This window comes from Elephas maximus, chromosome 3 (assembly GCF_024166365.1).
Source record: "Elephas maximus indicus isolate mEleMax1 chromosome 3, mEleMax1 primary haplotype, whole genome shotgun sequence".
Lineage (NCBI taxonomy): Eukaryota > Metazoa > Chordata > Mammalia > Proboscidea > Elephantidae > Elephas > Elephas maximus.
This window is the reverse complement of record NC_064821.1, coordinates 41,287,334-41,309,949: the sequence shown is the minus strand read 5'-3', so window position 1 is coordinate 41,309,949 and position 22,616 is coordinate 41,287,334. Positions and strand designations below refer to the sequence as shown.

The 22,616-nt window shown below is 47.7% G+C and overlaps 1 protein-coding gene across 3 annotated transcripts in view; it reads left to right on the top strand.

The window, feature by feature from the left end:
* TTC34 (tetratricopeptide repeat domain 34) overlaps window positions 1-22,616 on the top strand; it is a 34,641-nt gene that overhangs the window by 4,026 nt on the left and 7,999 nt on the right. For 2 of the 3 annotated variants that reach the window (XM_049877670.1, XM_049877672.1), the window contains 4 exons: window positions 6,514-7,363; window positions 10,325-10,550; window positions 11,894-12,095; window positions 13,390-13,556. In XM_049877670.1, the coding sequence (XP_049733627.1) occupies window positions 6,514-7,363; window positions 10,325-10,550; window positions 11,894-12,095; window positions 13,390-13,556 (1,445 nt within the window). Of the gene's footprint in view, window positions 1-5,008; window positions 5,110-6,513; window positions 7,364-10,324; window positions 10,551-11,893; window positions 12,096-13,389; window positions 13,557-22,616 lie in introns of those variants that run through there. The other variant, XM_049877671.1, reaches the window with a different exon arrangement.

Here is a 22,616-nt window from a genome sequence, read left to right as displayed (position 1 = left end):
AAATAATCTGAGAAGCTGGACTATATGAAGAAGAATGAAGCAGCAGGATTGGAGGAAGTCTCTTAACAACCTGAGATATGCAGATGACACAACCTTGCTTGCAGAAAGGGAAGATGACTTGAAGCACTTGCAGACGAAGGTCAAAGACTACAGCTTTCAGTGTGGATTGCACCTGAATGTGAAGAAAATGAAAATCTCAACGACTGGATCGATAAACAACATCATGGTAAACAGAGAAAAAAATGAAGTTGTCAATAATTCCATTCTACTTGAATCTACAATATCCAAGAAAGCTGCAGCCAAAAATTGAATGATGTATTGAGCAAATCTGCTGCAAAAGACCTCTTGAAAGTTTTAAAAGCAAAGATGTCACTTTGATGACTAAGGTACACCTGACTCAAGCCATGGTCTTTTCAATCACCTCATATGCATGCTAAAGCTAGACAAAAGCAAAAGGAAGACCGAAGAAAAATTGATGCTTTTCAACTGTGGTGATGGCAAACGATGTGGAATATACTGTGGACTGCCAGAAGAACAAAGTCAGCCTTAGAAGAAATATAACCAAAATGTTCCTTAGAAACAAGGATGATGTGACTTTGAGTCACTTACTTTGGACAAATCATCAAGAAATACCAATCACTAGAAAAATCATGTTAGGTAGAGGGCCAACGAGCATGAGGGAAAACCTCGTGAGATGGATTGACTAAATGGCTGCAGCAATGGACTCAAACATACTAACGATCATTAACATGGTGCAAACGTAGGCAATGTTTTGTTCTGTTACACACAAGGTCTCCGTGAGTGGCAATCGACTTGATGGCAACTAACAACAACAAGGGTAGGTAGAAAAGTATGGCTGTGGTCTTTGACGCTCCTCCCAGGAAGAGGTAGAGTCTGTTCTGGTCTTTGATTTTGCTGTCTGGTCTGTGACTTGCTGTGATCCATAGAATATAGTAGGAATGATGTTGTGTTGTTCTGGACCCCAAACCTGGAAAGGCCCTACAGCTTCCACCTTTACCCTCTTGGAACACTCCTAGCGCCATGTTAGGAAGCTAGATGAGTGACTGATGAGAGAACACGTGAGGAGAAAGGCCCAGGTGAGCCAGCATCACAGTCCCAGACGTGTGAGTGAGGCTACTTTGGATCCTCCAATCCCTCCAATCCAGTCAAGTTACCAGACGGCTGCAGCCACAATGGTGGCCCCAGCTAAGACCAATAGAAGAACTGCCCGACTCAGCTCAGCCCAAACTGTTAAATCTTGGGCAAATAAATGGTTGTTCTTTTAAGCCACTAAGTTTTGTGATGGTTTGTTATGCAGCAATAGTTAACTGATACAACTGCTAACTGGGTTGAAACATCAGTTTTTGTTGAGTGTTTTAGCCAAAATTGAGTAAAATTATACAGGACTTCTAATTTTATGTCTCCATAATACTATAATTCACTACATTAATTAACAGAAGAAAGAAGAACACACCATCATTGCAATAGATAAAGAAAAGGCATTTTAGGATATTTAACACTCCAAAGTTTTTAACAACCAAGGAATAGAAGGAAATTTACTTAACTGAAAAAAAAAAAAATTATCTATCTAAAACCTATAGTAAACACCATAGTTAATGGTGAGATTTTAGAAGTCTTCCATTGAAAATCAAGAATGAGCTGGCCACCTGCTCTCCCATGTATTCAACATTATGCTAGAGACTCTAACCAATGCAATAAGAAAATGAAACAGAACATGTAAGACTAGAAATGAAAAAAAAAAATCCTTATTTCCAGATAATATGATCAGCTATAGAAACCCCAAAAGAAACAACAAAGTGTTAGATACAGTAAGCAAGTTTAATAGGATATACAAAAATCAGTTGTATCTATAGATGTCAGCCACAAATAGAAACAATGCAGTTTTAAAATATATCATTTACCATAAAAACCAAAAAACCAAATCTGTTGACATAGAGGTGATTCTGACTCATAACAACCTTATAGGACAGTGTAGAACTGCCCCATACAGTTTCCAAGGAGCACCTGGTGGATTCGAACTGCGACCTTTTGGTTAGCAGCTGAACTCTTAACCACCATGCCACCAGGGTTTCCACCCTTTACTACAACAACAAAAAAGTTATTTAAACGATTCACATGACTTTATAGAGATAATTGTAAAACTTTATTAAAAAATAATGAAAAATACCTACATAAATGAAGAGATATTTAATGCCCATTGCTAGAAAGTTTCTATGTTATAATAGAAGAACAGAGGGTTAACAACAGACAAGACACTCCAGAAGAAAAAGGAGGAAAAGGAGAAGGAAGGAGGAGGAGGATAACAAAAAGAAGAAAGGGGAGATATGAGGACTTGCTCTACCAGTTATTACAAAGTCATACTAATGAATACAGAAGGTTATTGACTTAAAGGATATATAAAAAGACCAACGGACTAAACTGGAGAGGCCAGAAACAGACCCGCATATATCGGAAACTTTCTGTGTGACAGAACGAGCATTGCAGATCTATAAGGAAAGAAGAGTACTATTCAATGGATGATGTTTATTTCCTACCTCAAACCGTATAAAAAAGTAAATTCCAGATGGTTAAAGGCTAATATGGAAACCCTGGTGGCATAGTGGTTAAGAGCTACGGCTGCTAACCAAAAAGTCAGCAGTTCAAATCCACCAGGCCCTCCTTGGAACCCATATGGGGCAGTTCAACTCTGTCCCAGAGGGTCACTAGGAGTCAGAATTGCCTCAACGGCAACGGGTTTCAACGGGTTTAAAGGCTAATATGTGGATAGAAAAATGATAAAGTTTTGAAAAGAAAGTGTCAGAGAATATCATTAAGACGCTGTGCACAGTTTGACTTCTTAAGATACAAAAAGTGGAAATAATAAAGGAAAAATTGATGCCGTTGATTAAATTAAAAGCTTAAAGTTTCTGTTTTGCCTGAAACTGTACAAAATGAAAGGGCATTCGGCAAACAGAGAGAAAATATCCACAAAATATACAATGGGCAAAAGATTAGAATCCAGGGTATTTGAAGAATTCCTACAGATTAGAAAGAGAAAAATCCAAAACAAGAATTGGCAAAAGCATTTCCCAGAAGATAAAACACAGATGGCTAATAAACATCTGAAAAATGTTCAACATCATCAGTAATGAGGGAAAAGCAAATTAAAACAATGAGATGCCATTTTCCACCCACCAGACTGGCAAAAAAAAAAAGTTTGTTTGCTTTTTTTAATGAGTACACTTTGCTAGTAATTAGCAAAATGAAGATTAAAATGGCATAATATTTTATATCCCCCCAGACTGTCAAAATTTTTAAATCTAACAATAGTAGATTCCAGCTTCCGATTATAGTGGAGTAGCTTGACTGTACTAAGTGTACACAAATAACAATTATAAAATGTGGACAAAATGCAAAAAGCAACTATTTGAAGGCACTAGACAGTGACAAGAGCAAGCAGAAACCAGAGAGAAACTGACCCTTAAAAGGTGAGGACTATAACAGGTGAGATTTGCATACTTGCAGCATTTTGCCTGAGGAAACTCCCTGTTATGGATTGAATTGTGTCCCCCCAAAATGTGTGTCAACTTGGCTAGGCCATGATTCCCAGTATTATGTGATTGTCCACCATTTTGTCATCTGAAGTGATTTTCCTATGTGTTGTAAATTCTACCTCTATGATGTTAATGAGGCAGGATTAGAGGCAGCTATGTTAATGAGGCAGGACTCAATCTACAAGATTAGGATGTATTTCTAGTCAATGTCTTTTGAGATACAAAAGAAAGAAAGGAGCAGAGAGACAAGGGGGACCTCATATCACCAAGAAAGTAGTGCCAGGAGCAGAGTGCATCCTTTGGACCCAGAGTCCCTGTACTGAGAAGCTCCTAGTCCAGGGGAAGATTGATAACAAGGACCTTCCTCCAGAGTCAACAGAGAGAAAAAGCCTTCCCCTGGAGCTAACACCCTGAATTTGCACTTCTAGCCTACTAGACTGTAAATAAACCACAGTCTACTAGAGAATAAACTTCCGTTTGTTGGAGCCATCCACTTGTGGTATTTCTGTTACATAGCACTAGATAACTAAGACACTCCCCAATCCATGTCATGGTACAACAGAAAGTTGCAGTTTTACTAGCTTGGGGTTGCATAGGATAAAGTGACTGGAAAGTTAGAGGGGAAATGCTAAAAAGGAAGGAGCCACAGAGTGAGACCCAAAATCCGTATATTAAATCCACTTAAGTCCTTCGCTGACCACTGAACTACATATATATGGGATAGACTAGGTGGCCTGAAAAAGCTGCAGCTAAAAGCTATTTCCTACCACAGGAGAAACATAATCTGGAATTCAATCCCAGACAATTGAACTGCCTGCTAGAACAAAAATCGACCCTCTCCAGAGGAATATCCAGACTCCCTACAAAGCATCATGTACTTTGGACATGTTATCAGGAGGGCCCAGTCCCTGGAGAAGGACATCGTGTTTGGTAAAGCAGAGGGTCAGTAAAAGAGTGGAAGACCCTCAAGGAGATGGAATGACACAGTGGCTGCAACAATGGGCTCAAGCATAATGATTGTGAGCATGGCCGGCAGTGTTTCCTTCTGTTGTGTACACGGTTGCTATGAGTCAGAACCAACTCGAAACATCTAACAAAGGTATACCAAAAATTACTAAACATATAAAGAAATGGAAAATAAAATGTGACCCACGATTAGGAGAAAAAAATAAGAACCAACCTCAAGATGACCCAGATGCTGGAATTAGCAAAATAAGGACTTTAAAGGAGCTATTAGAATTATGTTCATGGACTAAAGGAAAACGTGGCCATAATGAATGAACAGATGTGGAGTCTAAGCACCTAAATGAAACTATTAAAAATAACCAAATAAAAATTCTAGAATTGAAAATACAGTAACTGAAATGAAAAATTCATAGCAGATTAGATACAGCAAAAGAAAGAGTTAGTGGACTTGAAGAGAGATCAGTAGAAATTATCCAATATGAAGAACAGAAGAAAAATGAAGAGAGCCTCAGTGGCCTGCGAGACAATATCAAGAAGTCTAATGTGTGTAATTGGAGTCTTAGAAGGAGCGGAGAGAACAGACTTCTAGGTGGGTAAATAAATAACCACTCCTCCTAGGTCCCAATAGCTTTTCTTCCACAGCAACACCCTAAAATCCAGGCACTACTGCAAAAGTCAGGGATGGAGTTGCTTTCGTTTAGGAGTCAGTAATTGATAGGTAATAGACAGGGTGGCCCTGTTGTTGGCTGGTTGGTTATCTCAGGGTGGAAGATATTTTTTACTTGGCTCTAAGTTGTGATGTAATGCTTACCCATAATGGCGGCAGAGCAGGGCCAGTGGCAGTTTTGCTTCCATACACGTGTGAAGGTGTTTTGCCCTCTACAGAGTACTATTTGAATGCAAAGGATTATTGCTGTCATTGCTATTAAAATGAGGTTGTACATAAAAAGGCTCTTTCAAATTTCTGAAGGACTCAGTGCAAAAAGCACTGAAGAGGAGGTTCAGAGACCTGGGCTTGAGACTCACCAGGGCTCTGAGGACCTCCTGCCCAGCAGTGCTTTCTTTCCTTACCTATAAAATCGGGGGGGGGACCCAGGACCTCAGGCTCCTTCCAACACTGACGTTTCCTTACTTCTCCCTGGTGTACGCCCTGCCTGGGCCCGTTTTGGGATGGGGTGGCTAAACTTTCTTTGCCAATCAGAAAACCCCTGTTCATATACCTGCATTTAAGTTGCTCAGACATAAAGTATGATGATGGAAGTGAGTGGCCCTATTGCTGGTGTCAAGCCTGACTGAGTCACATTACACAGCAGGCCCTGTTCCAGGCATTGGGTATAAGTCAATCCATTCAGTCCTCACAACCCTGTGAGTGTAGAGCACTACACTCCCCCATTACACTGCAGAAAGGTAAACTAAGGCACAGTGAGTTTTAGTATAAATCACCCAAACTCATCCACTTAGTAAGTGGCATGGATGTGTCATCCCCTCTTTCCTGGACCTGAGGAGGAGCTCTCTCTTCAAGGAGGGAAACTGGCATCCCAAGACAGTCCAGGGAAGAGAAACAAAGATGCCGCAGGAGGAGCCAATGATTCCGACAAGGTGGCAGAGTCAGAACTGCAGCTCTGACCAGGAAAGGGAACGCAATTCTAAAATCCACACTAAAATGTCAGGGAGACAGAGGTGTGCAGCTGAATTTCCGTTTAGCTGACCCTGAGGTGAGACTGACGTTGCACCCACACGAAGAGAACAGTGTTCATCTACGGTGCCCACAGCGGGCCCCTGGTTCTAATCCTGCTCTGTCTCTACTGGGTAGAGAGGGCTCTTGCTGGCTCTGCCCTGGGGATGTTGGTGTCCTGGGCTGCTGGGGGACTCAGATGCGATGAGCGGAAGTACTTTGCTTTGGAGCATCATAGCGCTGGGATGTGGGGTTGCAGGTGGGAAGGAAGGGGACTAGGCCAATAATCAGGACCAACGCCTCTGTTTCTTTCCTCAGGCGAGCGCCTGGCCGCCTTGTTGGTCACCCGCGCGGCCGCGGCCTTCTTCCTGGAAGGCCGGGCCCAGGACATGCTGAGGGACCTGCAGGATGCCTTCCACGAGAGCCCAGCAGCTGCACGGAGGCAGTTCCAGGAGCTGCTTTCGACCGAGGACCGCGAACGCGTCCGGGCCCGGGTGCAAGAGGCCGCGGACATGGGCTTCGCACGCTTTCGGGAGGCCGTGCGCAGCCGCCTGGAGCTGCGCGGAGACACCGGCCGCGAGCTGCTGGCCCCGGTGACCAGCGCGTTGCGCCTCCTGCTGCGCGTAGCACCGCCTGGGGCGCGGCCGGGGCTGGGCGTCCGCTTAGCCGAGTGCCTGCTACTGGCCGGGGACCCGACAGGTGCTTGGGCGCTGTGCGAGCGCCTGCTGCGGCCGGGCGACCGTCAAGGTGGCCGTCGAAGCCCTCGCTCCCGGCCCCGCGCGCCCTTGCTGGCGCTGCGCGGCTTCTGCGCGCTGCATGCCGGCGACACTCGGCGCGCCCGGGAGGACTTCCAGACGGTGGTGGAGCAGGGCGTTCCGCACCCTGGAAGCTGTGTGCGTGCGCTGTGCGGCCGTGGACTGCTGCGCGTGCTGGACGGCAGCGCCTTCCTGGGCGCGTTGGACTATGTCACCGCCTGCCAGTTGCGGCCTGAGGAGGCGCTGCTTGCCGCCAAGGCCTACGTGCCCTGGAACCACAGAGGGCTACTGCTGACTGTACTGCGCGAAGAGGGCCGCCGGATGCTGCAGAGGAGGCTGGACCCCGCGCCCGCAGGCATGCCCGGCCGCCGGAGGAAGGCCGCAGAGGCGCGCAGCCCGGTGGCGCAGGAAGGGTGAGAGTTTGGTCCCCTGGCACGCCGCAAGCTCCTGCCAGTGGCATCTCCTGTGACACAGGGAGGGCGAGTGGTGTGTTTCTTCCCGATTTAAAGAGAAGTAAACAGAGGCAAGACGGGGACAGCGGTGGTTCAGTGATAGAATTCTAGTCTCCCTCGCAGGAAACCTGTCCATTCTGGCCACTGCAGCTCATGTGCAGCCACCACCCCATCTTTCACTGGAGGCGTGCATGTTGCTATGATGCCGAACGGGTTTCAGTGGTGCTTCTAGACTAAGATAGACTAGGAAGAAACACCTGGTGATCTACTTGTGAAAATCAGCCAGTGAAAACCCTTTGGATGACAATAGTCTGATCCAAGAGCAATCGTGCGGGTGGTGCAAGACCAGGCAGTGTTTAGTTCCACTGCGCTTGGGATCCCCTGAGTCAGGGACCAACTCCAAGGCACCTAACAAAAATAACAAACTGAGGCAGAGAGCAACTCTGTGGTTTCCCTAAAGCATAGGTGGCAGACTTAGTGCTGGGGCCCCGATTTTAGGACCCTCAGTCCCAACAAGCATGATGCATGGTGGACTTTCTTTTCACAGAAAATTAGAAACATATAAAAATGGAAAAATAAAATTAAAACCTACCCATTATCCCACCGTTAGCATTTCCTTCTAGCCCTTTCCCTTTGTGCATATAAAGTATATTTCCAAAAACCGAGTGTGACTGCCTGCACATTTATACCCTCCTTTTATCCCTCAGTAGGTCATGAGCACTTCCCTTGTTGTGCACGGTATTTCTAATGCAACACAATCTCCCATCCTGTGAACATGCTGTTATTTATTTGGCAGCTCCAGATTTCTTGCTCTTTGTCATAACATCATCGTGGATAAAACCTTATCTCCAGCATTTTGCCCTTATGGTACAGATCCCCACAGGGAGAGGAGCCACCCGTATGATCCTTGGGCAAGGGGCTGGCCTGGCTTGAGGAGCTGCCCCACCCCACCATGCCCTCTCAACCCAGATACTCATTTAGGAATCTCTCTGCCCACCTGGGGAGCCCTGCTGGTACAGTGGTTAAGCGCTTAGCTGCTAACAGAAAGGTCAGCCGTTTAAACCCACCAGTCGCTCTGTGGGAGAAAGACATGACAGTCCGCTTCCATAAAAATGACAGCCTTGGATGCGTGTGGAGGACATTATGCTGAGTGAAATAAGTCAGTCACAAAAGGACAAATATTGTATGAGACCACTACTGTAAAAACTTATGAAAAGGTTTACAAACAAAAAGAAACAATATTTGACGGTTTAGAGGGAGGAGAGGGCTGGGGATGGAAAAACATTTAATAGACAATAGATAAGTGGTAACTTTGGTGAAGGGTAAGACAGTACACAATACCGGGGAAGCCAGCACAACCTGTACAAGGCAAGGTCGTGGTAGCTCCATAGACACGGGACCTGAGAAACTGAATTACCAGGCTAAGGGCTGTGGGAACCATGGTCTCAGGAATCCTCTAGCTCAATTAGCATACAGAGTTTATAAAGAATATGTTCTACATTCTACTTTGGCGAGTAGTGCCTGGGGTCTTAAAAGCCTGTGAACGGCTGTCTAGGATATTCCACTGGACTCACCCCTTCAGGAGCAAGGAAGAATGAAGAAAACTAAAGACATAAGGGAAAGATTAGTCTAAAGGACTAATGGACCACATCTACCACAGCCTCCACCAGACTGAGTCCAGAACAACAAGACAGTGCCGGGCTACCACCACTGGCTGCTCTGACAGGGATCACAATAGAGGGTCCCAGACAGAGCTGGAGAAAAATGTAGAACAAAATTCCAACTCAAAAAGAAAGACCAGACTTGCTGGACCGACAGAGACTGGAGAAACCCTGAGAGTATGGCCCTCGGACTCCCTTTCAGCTCGGTAATGAGGCCACTCCTGAGGTTCACCCTTCAGCCAAAGATTGAATAGTCCCATGGAACAAAACAAGACAAAGGGGTGCACCAGCCCTGGGGCAGAGACTGGAAGGTAGGAGGGAACAGGAAAGCTGGTAATAGGGAACCCAGGGTTGAGAAGGGAGAGTGTTGACATGTCATAGAGTTGTTAACCAATGTCATACAACAATGTGTCTACCGTTTGATGAGAAACTAGTTTGTCCTGTAAACCTTCATCTAAAGTTCAATTAAAAAAAAAAAAATACAGCCTTGGAAACCCTATGGGAGAGTTCTATCCTGTCCTATAGGGTCTGTATGAATCGGAATGGACTCAACGGCAATGAGTTTTCCCCACCTAACGGTGAATCAGGTGGTAGTTTTAATTGCACCCCTCCGAATGCTAGGGAATGTGTGTCAGCAAAGTTAAAAGCACTGTGATGGGGGCCTTGTTGGGGGTGAGTTTGATATAACACCCCCTCCCCAGGTGCGAGCGTGAGCGCACACACACACACAGTACCTTGGCCTCACCGGTTGCTTAGTAGGGATTGCTTTGATTTGCCCTCAAGGTAGAATGTGCGTTTATGTGATTTGAGGCTGCTCATATTCATTTTCTCTGGGGATTGTCAAATTTGAGGGTCTGGCTTCTTTTCACAGCGGGAGTTGATTAATATCTCATCTAACGTGGGCACCAGGAACGTTCCAAATGTGGTCCTGTGTACACTCATGTCACCAGGCCACAATCGTTATCTCTGTTTTGCAGGCAAGGAAACTGAGTCAGGGTCTGCTCGGGTCAGCGCTGCTGCTGACCGTGTAAAAAAATCTGTAAAATGCCTGCCCCAGGAGAGGCTAGAGGAAGGAGTGAGAGGGTGGGGACAGCTGTAGAGCTCTGGGGGGCAGGGAGGCGTGAGGGTCTCTGCAGTCTGGCAGGAAGGGAGCAGCCCCAGACAAGATTTGAGGGGACAGGATTTACCTGTGACTACCTGGGCATGTGGAAGGGGTGCAGGGCTGGGGCTAGCCCCCCCCAGCCACTCTCTCTGTACGCAGGGACGCCCAGGGTGTGTACCAGCTGGCCATGCTGCTGATGGAGCTGGACACAGAGGACGAGGCCTCGCGCCTCCTGGCGGCCGATGCCCTGTATCGCCTGGGCCGCCTGGATGATGCCCACAAGGCACTGCTGGTGGCCCTATCCCGGAGGCCCCAGTCAGCTCCCGTGCTGGCACGACTGGCCCTACTGCAGCTGCGGAGGGGCTTCTTCTATGACGCCAACCAGGTGAGGAAGCTAGGAGGGGTTGGGAAGCCAGCAGCCAGGCAGGGCCACAGCAGACCTCCCCGGCCCCTCACTCTGTGCCCCATGGCCCAACTTTGGAGTCAGGTGAGCCTGTTCCAGCCCCAGCTCTGCCACTTCCAGCCATCCGGGCAGGTCTCTTACCTTTCTGACCCTTGTTCTCTTCGTCTGTGCCCTAGACTTTCTGAGTTATTGTGGGAATCAGCCGGAGCACGTTCTCCAGGGTCTAGCATGTTTTCTGCATACAGTAAACTATAAAAATACAGTTGCCATGAGTTGATTCTGACACATGGCGACCCCACACGTTTCAGAATAGAACTATGCTCATAAGGGTTTTCAGTGGCCAACTTTTTCAGAAGTAGATTGCCAGGCCTTTCTTCCAAGTAGATGCCCCATATTTGCTTTTGCTCTGGCTGTGAAGGAAAAGGGCCAAGAGTCCACTGTAGGCCAACTTCACATCAAGTCTCCCAGGTAAACTGGGTTGGTCAATAAGTCCCCATTTACCTGGGCGTGATAGTGCCCTCTCAGAGAGGCCAAAAGAGGGGCCCCCAGCCCCTGCCTGCATCCTGCCTCCCTTCAAGACAGCTCTGCTCCCATGAAAGGCAGAGCCTTAGCCTCACTCTGGTAGTCCGGAAGCTTCTCGTTTGAACCTGAGACAGAAGTCTACAATCTAGGGGGCAGGTCTCAGAATTTGGGACCAGGGGTTTATGGGGCCTGCCAGTTCCCTCCTTGTCCTCTGGCCTGGTTTAATTCCTGACCCCCTGCTGGAGCTGCACAGGAGAGAATTTCCCTCAAACCTGCCCTGGAGCCGGTGTCACATGCATGCTGGCCGGCAGGGGGCAGCACTAGGTCCTCATGGCTGGGCCACGCTGCCCTGTGGCTCATGTTGGGGGCTGCTCCCTGTTCTGGGATTTTTCTCAGCGCCTTCTGAAGTACTCCCTCTGGCTCTTATCATGTTATAATTTAAAAGCCCCCTTTCCAGACTTAAACGCCCTGAGCCAGTCCTGTGAGGAGGAGGTGCGGGGACACCAAGGGGCCGCCCCCTACACAAGCACCGGCCCAGCTTGGGCAGTGGTCATACGCTATCCATTCCGCCCTGCCATGTGCACTCCCTGTCCTCCGTGACCCCCAGTGTTACAGGGAGATGATTATCGCCCCAGCTGCAAAAACCTTCAACCATTCCATGTGGACGCAGAGCATCCTGGGGCCCTGAAAGCACAGAGTCCAGTGGGGGCAGGCACCCTGGGTGGGACTGGAGTCCTGGGGAGCATCGTGGCTGGCCGAGGCCCTGGGGAGGAGAGGACAGCAATAACTGCCCTGCTTTGCAGCTGGTGAAGAAGGTGGTCCAGTCCGGGGACACAGCCTGCCTCCAGCTCACCCTGGATGTCTTCCATGAAGAGGACCGGAAGCTGCTTCGGAGCCACTGCCACACACGGGCCCTGGCCATCTTGAGGGCACGACCAGACGGGGACAGTGGGGCCCAGGCCAGAGAGGCCGTCTCTTACCTGTCTCTGGCCATCTTCGCTGCAGGTAGGTCAGGGCTTGTGCAGGAGCAGCTCCCATCCTGGACCAGGTAGAGGTGGGGGGTTCTGCCATGCTGGGGGCCTGGGCGCACAGGGATCCATGACAAGGTGGGGGCATGAAGTAGGGGGCACATGGTCTCCCCTGCCCATTGCCTGGTAGGCTGTCCTACAACACAGGCCCCTGAATGGGCCCAGATGCTAGGTACAGGGCAAGGGGTGTGTGGGCACTCTGCCTTGCTGGGGGTCGGGGGGCCCGGGCCCAGGACATGCCTGGTTTGCAGTATGTGCTCCCTGTGTAATGAGCATCCCTTCGGGATGGATGGGGCAGGGCCACTCACTGAGGACATCCTGGGCCAAGGCCTGAGAGGGGGAGGGTGACAATGACATTGTGGTGATGGTGACATGGCTCCTGCTGCCTGCATGCAGAACCGAGTGCATTCCCTGTGTCCAGGCATCAGCCTTGGCCTCGCCTGCTGGGCCTCATGACCTCTCTGCCCAGTGGGGCCCAGGGAGACAAGGGGAGAGAGGTATGAATCTGCCACCATGTCAGCACCACCAGGTGGGAGCTCGGCTCCTGAGGGCTGCCCCTTGACGAGCTGTGTATCTGGGTGGATGGGTCATTCACCTTCTCTGGACTCAGCCCCTTCCTGGAACAAGGGCCCCACTGAGGGACCAGAGCTGACTCAGGGGGTGTCGGGAGAGCAAGTGACCCCGTTGCCCATCCCAGACATTCTGGGATGCCCCACCCACACCTTGCATTCTGCTGGGAATTGGTTGGGTTGGTCCAACATTTGTTCACTACGGCGAAATTGGGTTCTGGCCAGCCCGGTGACGAATCACCAAAGTGCTCCCTGGACTATGGGAGAAAAGGGGAAAGAGCACACAGAACCCCCAGCCTGCTCCTAGTTTCCAGGAAGGGCCATGGGGGCATCCTCTTTGGGGGAGGGCCTTCCTGTGCCCAGAAGTCGGGAGGCTCCTCCCTGCTAGCCTCGCTTCCAAGCCTTGCACCTTCTCTCAGTGCCACTCCACCCCTGCCCAGAGGACTCAGCCCCCCTCTCTGGGAAGCCCTCTCTGACTACCTCCTGCTGGGCCTCTCCTTGCCCTGTGGCCAGTGCCCCCAGGCCCCCCGACTACCCCTCATTTTGTTCCTTGGGGCCAGTGGTCTATGAGGCCCACAGGCTCCCCGACCCAGGTTGGCACAAGGAGGGCACAGTAAATGTCGGACAAGGAGCAGACACATGTGTCCAGCTCGTGCCCAGCAGTGCCAGCCCCTTTCTGACATCACACCCTCCCTCCTCCAGGGGGTCAAGCCAGTGATTCCCTCCTTGCCCGTGCCCGCTGCTATGGCTTCCTGGGCCAGAAGAAGACAGCCTTGTTCGACTTCAACACCATACTCCGGGCAGAGCCCATGAACGTGCAGGCACTTTGTGGAAGGGCGCTGGTATACCTGTCTCTGGGCCAACAGAAGGTATCAGGGCCCCCCACCCTGGGCTGGGCAAGCAGAGGGGCTGAAGGGGAGACACAAGAGGACTAGAGAGCTCCCTCCTTCTCACCCAGGCGGACAAGCCAGGGCCAGGCAATCAGGAACAGTGAGAAGCCCATCAAAACTCCAGTCTTATTCCACCAGCACTGCGGGGTCAGGGGTGACTCATCTTCTTGCTGCCGCAGCCCAGTCTCAAAAATCCTGCCTGGTCATCAGAGGGTCCCATGTTGCCCAGCCCTTGTCTACGGAGGGAGATGGGCAGGCCCTCAGGTGCAAAAGAGGTCTCCCCTGCCACAGATTTTCCAAGGATGCCAGAGCCCCTTGATAGCAGGACAGGCCAGGAGGTGTCACCTCGGCCAGGACACCTGTGTTGAAAGGGTTTAGAGGTTAGGCAGCATCCTGCACAGCAGAAAGAGGTTCTGGAATTGATTAGTGATGCCTGCCACAGGGACAGCAATGGAACTGCTAGAACCCTGGTCTGAACTTAAGTAATGAGAAAAAGAAAACCAACCAGTTCCTGTTGAGTCAATTCAAACTCATGGTGACCCCATATGCGTCAGAGTAGAACTGTGCACCATATGGTTTTCAGTGGCTGATTTTTCAGAGGTAGATTGCCAGGCCTTTTCTCCAAGGCACCTCTGGGTGGACTTGAACTGCCAACCTCTCAGTTAGCAGCTGAGCATGTTAACTGTTTATAGCACCCAAGGACTCCATGAACTTAACTCACCTGCTTCTTAAGTTTAGGTGTCTGTACGTTTAGGACTTTGTTGTGCAGAAACTGCTCCAATTCAGAATATAAAATGTCAGAGAACCATGCAGCCAGGTGAGACCTGGAAGCGAAAAGACTTGTCTGTTGCTGCATTTCTTACCGGACATCTACATTGACCGTGCACATGCAGCCCACCGTGACCCTGGGGCCCTACATCAGACCGCATCTTCAGCCCCCTCCTGCTGCCTGAGTGCCAGCCTTGGAACCCAGCAGAGCAGGGATCAGGTATGCTGGCCACTGGCCGGTTAGGCAGCCTCAGCTGAATCGCTTCACCTCTCTGTGCCCCCATCAACCTTGGGTTGAACGCAAGGTGGTGATGGAAGGAGCAGGGGCATGGCATGTTCCCCCAACCCCCAACTAAAAATAACCAGGCTACAAGCTGAGTAGAGAGGGGCAGAAGGGAACCCAAACTGACATCCAGGGCATGCATCACTGTAAGCTCCAGGCCGCCCTCTCAAGGTACTGAGGAGCTGTGCTCCCACCCTGCACTCCCACCCCCCTGCGCTGGCCTGTGGGTCTGTCAGAATGCAGGGACAGGAGTGGAAGGTCTACTCTAGGGTACAGGACAGGGGATTGTCCCAGAAGACCAGCCCAGAGGCAGCCACAGCCAAGCAGCACCACACTTTCTCTCCAGAAGCTTCCAGAGACAGGACACTTATCAGCCAAGAGCATCATCCCTGGCAGGTAACTGAAACTGTCCACCCATTTGATGCTTCACTGGATAAAAGCACAGCCCAGCTGCAACCTGCCTGCTCAGGTTTCTTCATTCTCTAAAGGCTGGAATCCTAGGGAAGCAAAAAAATAAACCCAAGATGCCGTTCAGGTGAGAGCCTCTCAGATGATGCCTGCTTCTGCCGAGCAGGATGGCATGCCCAGGGCTCCCCTATGTCCACGGGGAAGGGTGCCCATTCAGAGGCCCCCCAGAGTCCACCAGGCAGGACAGTGTGGAACAGTGTCTGGGGTCCCCTTCTTCCATAGAGAAGAATTGCACATCCGCAGCCCCCTGACATCTGCAGGGCAGTACAGCCTGATCAGGGCCTCCCAGTGTCCACAGGGCAGAACAATTCGTTCAGACCCCCCTAAGTTCTAGAGGACAAAGTGGCCCATCCAGGGCTCTGCGACATCCACAGGACAGGGCCACCTGTCCAGGATGCCTGTGTTTCCCCCAAGGCCTTTGACAGGTCTGGTCTCTGGTCACACCTGGGCATAGCGGAGAGTGACATGCTTTCAAATGCTCAGCCCAGTGCCTGGCAGTGATACAGGCTCAATACGCAGCAGCTGGAACTCCCAGGGGCCAGGGCAGAATTTGGCTTTTTCCCTTCAAAGGTAACCAGCCTAGTTGGGTTACCACTGGCCAGCACTGCCTGCCAGTAGAGCCCAGGCCATGGTGTAGGGTGGACCAGAGAAGACTGTCCCTCCACTGGCCAAGACTTGCACCTCCAGAAGCCTGCTCCAGAAGAATGCCATCTGCTGAACTTTAAATGCACCTGGGCCAACTTTCTGCTCTGGTTATGAGAGAGTAACTGATATGGGAGCTTTGAGCACAATATAAATGGATTAAAACTTGATAAAATACATGACACAACTGTTTTCAGGCATTAGCCAATAGGCAGTGAAGAATTGTGCCCTTGGCAAGATGGCACACCACAAGGTGAGCCCCATGACGTTCTACCTGGTGGGATTTTCCTGTCTCTGCACGAGGAGGTGGAAGTGATGTGTCTGAGCCAAGGAGGAGGCAGAGATGGGCACTCTAGCTGCTGCAGTGGCTGGAATTTGTAAGGAAGGGCAATAAATAAGAGGAGAATGTGCAGAGGAGGACCAACTAGCGGTCTTCATGGGATTCACCATGGATCCTTGTCTGAGAACTAGGATGCACACATGGGAGGAAGACTGAGGCCCAGTGGGGATCATCCCTGTGGGATGAGAGATGCATGGTGATGCCAGGAGTCACACAGGGCTGGGAGACATTCAAGTTCCAACCCAGCCAGAGTGAGAGATCTTTCTGAACATCTTGGGCATTCCGTTGATACCGCAGAAAGGCTACACCTTAAAGCAAAGGCCGTACATATGTAGTAGGTTGAATTGTGCCCCCCATCCAAAAAAATATATTGGAATCCTACCCCCTGGTGCCTGTGAATTTGGCCTTGCAGAGTCTTCGCAGATATGATCAAGTTTAGATGAGATCTAATCGGATTACCGTGGGTCCTAAATCCAAAGACTGGTGTCCTCATCAAGAGGGAGAAAGTAGGACACAGACACATACAGAGAAGTAAGAATGAGGAAGATGTGAAGATGGAGGCAGAAACTGGAGTGATGCAGCTACAAGCCAAGGAGTGCCAAGCATTGCCAGCAACCACCAGAAGCAAGAAGAGGCAAGGAAGGATTCTTCTCTGAAAACTTCAGAAAAAGCAGGGTCCTGCTAAACACTTGAGTTCAGACTTCTAGCCTCAAGAACTATGAGAGAATTAATTTCTGTTGTTTTTAGCCACCTAGTTATGGTCATTTGTTATTGCAACCCAAGGAAATGAATACACCTTAGGTCAAAACTGAGTAGACCTGCTTTAACAATGAATGGAAACTCCAGTGGCGTAGCAGTTAAGAGCTACGGCTGCTAACCAAAAGGTTGACAGTTCAAATACACCAGGCGCTCCTTGAAACTATATGGCGCAGTCCTACTGTGTCCTTTAGGGTCACTATGAGTTGGAATCAATTCAGGGTTCGGTTTTTTAGTTCTTAACAAAGAATAAAACCAAGCCTGGAAGTAGCAAAATGATCTACCACTAATTTAACTGTCTACCAGAACAAAACTCAACTTCCTTTAAAGGCAAGTGGCACAAACCAGACTTCCTACAACATGTTGTTGTTGTTAGGAGCTGTCAAGCCAGTTCCAACTCATAGTGAGGGTATGTACAACAGAACAAAACACTGCCTGGTCCTGGACCATCCTCGCGATCATTGTTATGCTTGAGCCCATTGTTGCATCCACTGTGTCAATCCATCTCATTGAGGGTCTTCCTCTTTTTCACTGACCCTGTACTTTACCAAGCATGATGTCCTTCTTCAGGAACTGATCCCTCCTGTTAACATGTCTAAAGTATGTGAGAAGTGGTCTCTCCATCCTTGCTTCTAAGGAGAATTCTGGCTGTACTTCTTCCAAGACAAATTTGTTCATTCTTTTGGCAGTCCATGGTGTATTCAACATTCTTCTCCAACACCATAATTCAAAGGCATCAATTCTTCTTTGGTCTTCCTTATTCATTGTCCAGCTTTCAAATGCATATAAGACAATTGAAAACACCATGGCTTGGGTCAGGCACACCTTAGTCTTCAAGGTGTTATCTTTGCTTTTTAACACTTTAAAGAGGTCTTTTGCAGCAGATTTGCCCAATGCAATGCATCATTTAATTTCTTGACTGCTGTTTCCATGGGTGTTGATTGTGGATCCAGGTAAAATGAAAGCCTTTACAACTTCATTATTTTCTCCATTTATCATGATGTCACTTATTGGTCCAGTTATAAGGATTTTTTTTTCTTTATGTTGAGGTATAATCCATACTGGAGGCTGTAGTCCTTGATCTTCATTAGTAAATGCCTCAAGTCCTCTTCACTTTCAGCAACCAAGGTTGTGTCATATGCGTATCGAAGGTTATGAGTCTTCCTCCAATCCTGACGCCCCATTCTTCATTGTATAATCCAGCTTCTCAGATTTTTTGCTCAGTGTACAGACTGAGTAAGTATGGTAAAAAGATACAACCCCGATGCACACCATTCCTAACTGTGAACCACACAGTATCCCCTTGTTCTGTTTGAACTACTGCCTCATGGTCTATGTACAAGTTCCTCATGAGCACAAATAAGTGTTCTGGAATTCCCATTCTTCATAATGTTATCCTTAATTTATTATGATCCACACAGTAGAATGCCTTTGCATAGTCAATAAAACACGGGTAAACATCATTTTGGTAATCTCTGTTTTTAGCCAGGCTCCATCTGACATCAGCAATGATATCCCTGGCTCCATTTACTCTTCTGAATCTAGGTTGAATTTCCGGCAGTTCCCTCTCTATGTACTGCTGCAACTGCTTTTGAAAGATCTTCAGCAAAATTTTACTTGTGTGTGATATTAATTGATACTGTTCAATAATGTCTGCATTTGGGTGGATCACCTTTCTTTGGAATTGGCAAAAATACGGATCTCTTCCAGTCAGTTCGCCAGGTAGCTGTCTTCCAAATTTCTTGGCATAAATAAGTGAGCACTTCCAGCACTGCATCCATTTGTTCAAACATCTCAATTGGTATTCTGTCAATTCCTGAAGACTTGTTTTTCACTAATGCCTTCAGTGCAGCTTGGACCTCTTCCTTCTGTACCATAGGCTCCTGATCATATGCTACCTCCTAAAATGCTTGAGCGTCAACCAATTCTTTTGGGGACAATAACTCTGTGTATTCATTCCATCTGTTTTTGATGCTTCCTGTCTCATTTAAAATTTTCCTCATAGAATCCTTCAATATTGCAACTTGAAGCTTGAATTTTTTCTTCAGTTGTTTCAACTTGAGAAATGCTGAGTGTGTTCTTCCCTTTTAGTTTTCTAACTCCAGGTCTTTGAACACGTCATTATAATATTTTACTTTGTCTTCTCGAGCCACCCTTCGAAATCTTCTGTTCAACTCTGCACTTCATCATTTCTTCCATTTGCTTTAGCTACTCGATATTCAAGAGCAAATTTCAGAGTCTCTTCTGACATCCATTTTGGTCTTTTCTTTCTTTCCTGTCTTTTTAATGACTTCTTGCTTTCTTCAAGCATGATGTCCTTGATGTCATTCCACAACTCGTCTGGTCCTACAATATATCACTCACAAAGTCCAACATGAAATCAAAACTTGCTAGATATGCAGAGAACTGGGAAAATGTGAACAATGATAATTTTAAAAAGCACTTAATAGAAATGGACCCTGAGACTACTCAGATGTTAAAATTAGCAGACATGGACTTTAAAGTAACTATTATGAACATGTGGACCTAAAGGAAAATTTGGTCCTAATAAGTGACAGGTGGAGAATCCTAGCAGAAAAAAACAGATGGGGAATTCTAGTAGAAAAAAAATGGAAATTCTAGAACTGAGAAATACATCTGAAATTAAAAATTCACTGGCTGGGCTTAACAGCAGATTGGAAACTGTGGAAGAAAGGATTAGTAAACTTGAGGATAGACCAACAGAAATTATACAGTCTGAAAAATGGTGGGGGAGGGGGGAAGGTTGAAAAAAAAAAAAAACAAAGAGACTTTCAGCGACCTCTGGGACAATTCCAAGCAATCTAGCTGTGGTGGATTGAGTTTCTTTAGGTGGCCTTTTGCCTTGGTTCTTTGGAAAAAACAGCTTGACAGGTTTTTCACCTAAGCCCTGAGTAGTTACCTTGCCCTAGTTTTCTACCCCACAGGGTTTGCTACTTTTGTCTAGGTTGCTTGACATTTCCTGAGTAAGGTATGAACAAGGGTGGTTTGATACTTTTTGTCTGGCCCTGGGCTGCAGCCTGCCCTGTGATTGGTATGCACCTTGCAGGGACTGGTCGATAGACTATACAAACAAACGAGGTGAGTTGTAGCCTACTATGCAAATGAAGTGCCCATGGCCTACCAAGAGGGGATTGATCAGGTCGTGGCCCTGGCGGGAGTGTCATGCCTTGAAATTGGCAAAGAGCTTCTGTTTTTAAGCAGCGAGCCCCACAGAGGCTTTTTAGGCAGAAAGAAACAGGAAAAGAAGCAGTAGGAAGAAGCAGAAAAGAAAAAGAAGAGACAAGAAAGAAGAAGAGAGAGAGAGGAGACAAGGAACCTCATAAAAGAGCTGTAACACAAATCAAGGGCTGTAACACTGAAGGCAGCCACAGTCCTAGAAGGGGCCCAGTGGCAGTCAGTGGTGACAAATGGCAGGGCCAAGAGGAGCCTGTCCTCAGGGAGCTGAGAGGAGCCTGTCCTCAGGGGGCCAAGAGGAGGCCTGCATGGTCTAGAGAAGCTAAGAGAGCTCTCCTGCACTAAAGAAGGGAGACTTTTTGTACATGCTTCCTGGTCTTGTGTTGTAGCCTGGTCCATAATAAACCACTTTACTGTAAGTATGGTCTGTGAGTTCTTTGTGGCCATTGCAATGGATTATCAAACCAGAAGAGAAGTAAAGAGTGCCATGGGAAGGACGGCTGCTATCAGATCGGTTAAAACGTTGGAGAGTGAGGTATGTCTGACCTCCGTCTCATAGGAATCAGGGTTGGTAAGGTCTTGATTCACATTATTCCTCCTGAAGTCAGACAGGTTCTGATGCTATTATTATACTAGTGTCATTTTACACTAGCACATATGTAATTGGGGTCCAAGAGGGAGAGAAGAAGAGATGGGATATATATATATATATATATATATATATATATATATATATATATATATATATATATATATATATATATATATATGTATGTATAGTTCAGGAAACCCAAAAAGTTCAGCAAACCCAAAAAGAACCACACCTAGGCACAAGTTGGTCAAATTACTGAAAACAAAAGATAAAAAGAGAGCATCTTAAAAACAGCAGGGATTCGGGGGGTGGAAGGGGAGACACATTGCATACAGTAGAGCAACAATATGAATGATGACTGACTAGTCATCAGAAACAGTGGTGTCCAGAAGACATAAAATGTTATTTTTAAAGTGCTAAAAGATAGAAACATCAACCTGGAATTGTATATCAAGTTTAAAAAAATCTTTCAAAAATGAGCATAAAATTAAAGATATTCTCAGATAAACGAAAGCTGAAAGAATTCATACCAACAGACCTGCACTAAAAGAAATGCTAAAGGAAGTTCATGAGATTGAAGAGAAATGACACCAGAAGGGAAGACTCCATTAGAAGAAATGAAGAGCATGTTAAATAAAGAAAAAAGAATCTTTACTTCTCTTAATTTCTTTGAACAGAACTATTTAAAGCAAAAGTAATATTGTCATACTATGAGATTTATTGCTTAATATATGACAACAATAGCACAAAGGACAGAGGATAATTAAAATTTACTGTTGTATGGCTCTTACATTTTACATGACTTGGTACTATATTAATGCCACTTTCAAAAACCAAACCAGTTGCCTTGAGTCATGGCAACCTCATGTGTTGCAGAGTAGAACTGTGGTCCGTAGGGTTTTCAAGGCTGTGACCTTTCAGAAACAGATTGCCAAACCTTTCTTCCAAGGAGCCTCTGTGTGGGTTCAAACCACCAACCTTTTGATTGGTAGTCAAGCACTTAACCAGGAACTCCTGACTCTACGTAGACTGCAATAAAGACACATATTGTATTCAGTAGAGCAGGTGTCAAAACATAATATAAAGAGGCATACCTTAAGGCCAATAGAAGAGTTAAAATGAAATACTGAAAATACTCAATTAGCCCAAAAGAAGATAGGAATGGAGGAACAAAAGGCCCCCCCCCAAAAAAAATAGTAGGAGGATAGACTTGAAGAGGGCTCCAATGGCTCCCCACCACCTGCAGGGACAGATGGAAACCACTTACCTTAGCCATCAGGACTCTCCTAAAAGGGAACCACACTCTGGCGTGATCACCTGTGCTTCCAGGGTCTCTGGAAACTTCTTCTCCCTTGTCTCCCTCAAACTGCCTACTCAATCCCTGTCACTCCTGTCCAGGTCCTCACTGCCCTCCAGCTGCCAGCTAAAGTCCATCTTCTCCACCTTAGTAGGTTCTCCATCAACGTGATCCTTCTTCCTTTCCAGAGTGACCTCTCCCATTGCAAAACCCTAATACACTTGCCACCAGCTTCCCCATGTTCTGCCTTGTCTGTTCACCTGATGTTCCATGCACCCTCACTTTGGTGCACCTCGGGTAGTGGGAGGACAGGACCTGTGCTTTCTGCCCCCTCCAGTAGTCCCCAATGCCCCAGGCACAGGGAGGAGCACTTGACAATACCTGTGGAGCTTCTGAAGCACCAACTGTGAGGTGGACCAGATGCCCCACTGGGAGGGACAGGCATAGGACAGGGGGTGGGGGAGGAGCCAGATGCAAGCAGAGGGAACATGCTGCCCAGAGAGGGGGTGCAGACTGCAGCAGCATAGACAGACTGAAATTGGAAAGGTCTGACAAGCAGGATGCAGGGTGTAAGCTCAGGAAAGCATCTCTGGGTTACTTCCAGGGGTAGAGGCCAATAAGCTGGGTCCCCTCAAATGCCCAGACCAGAAGCAGGGTGGAGGGTACAGTGGCTGCAGCCCATGGGGTAAGGGAAGGAT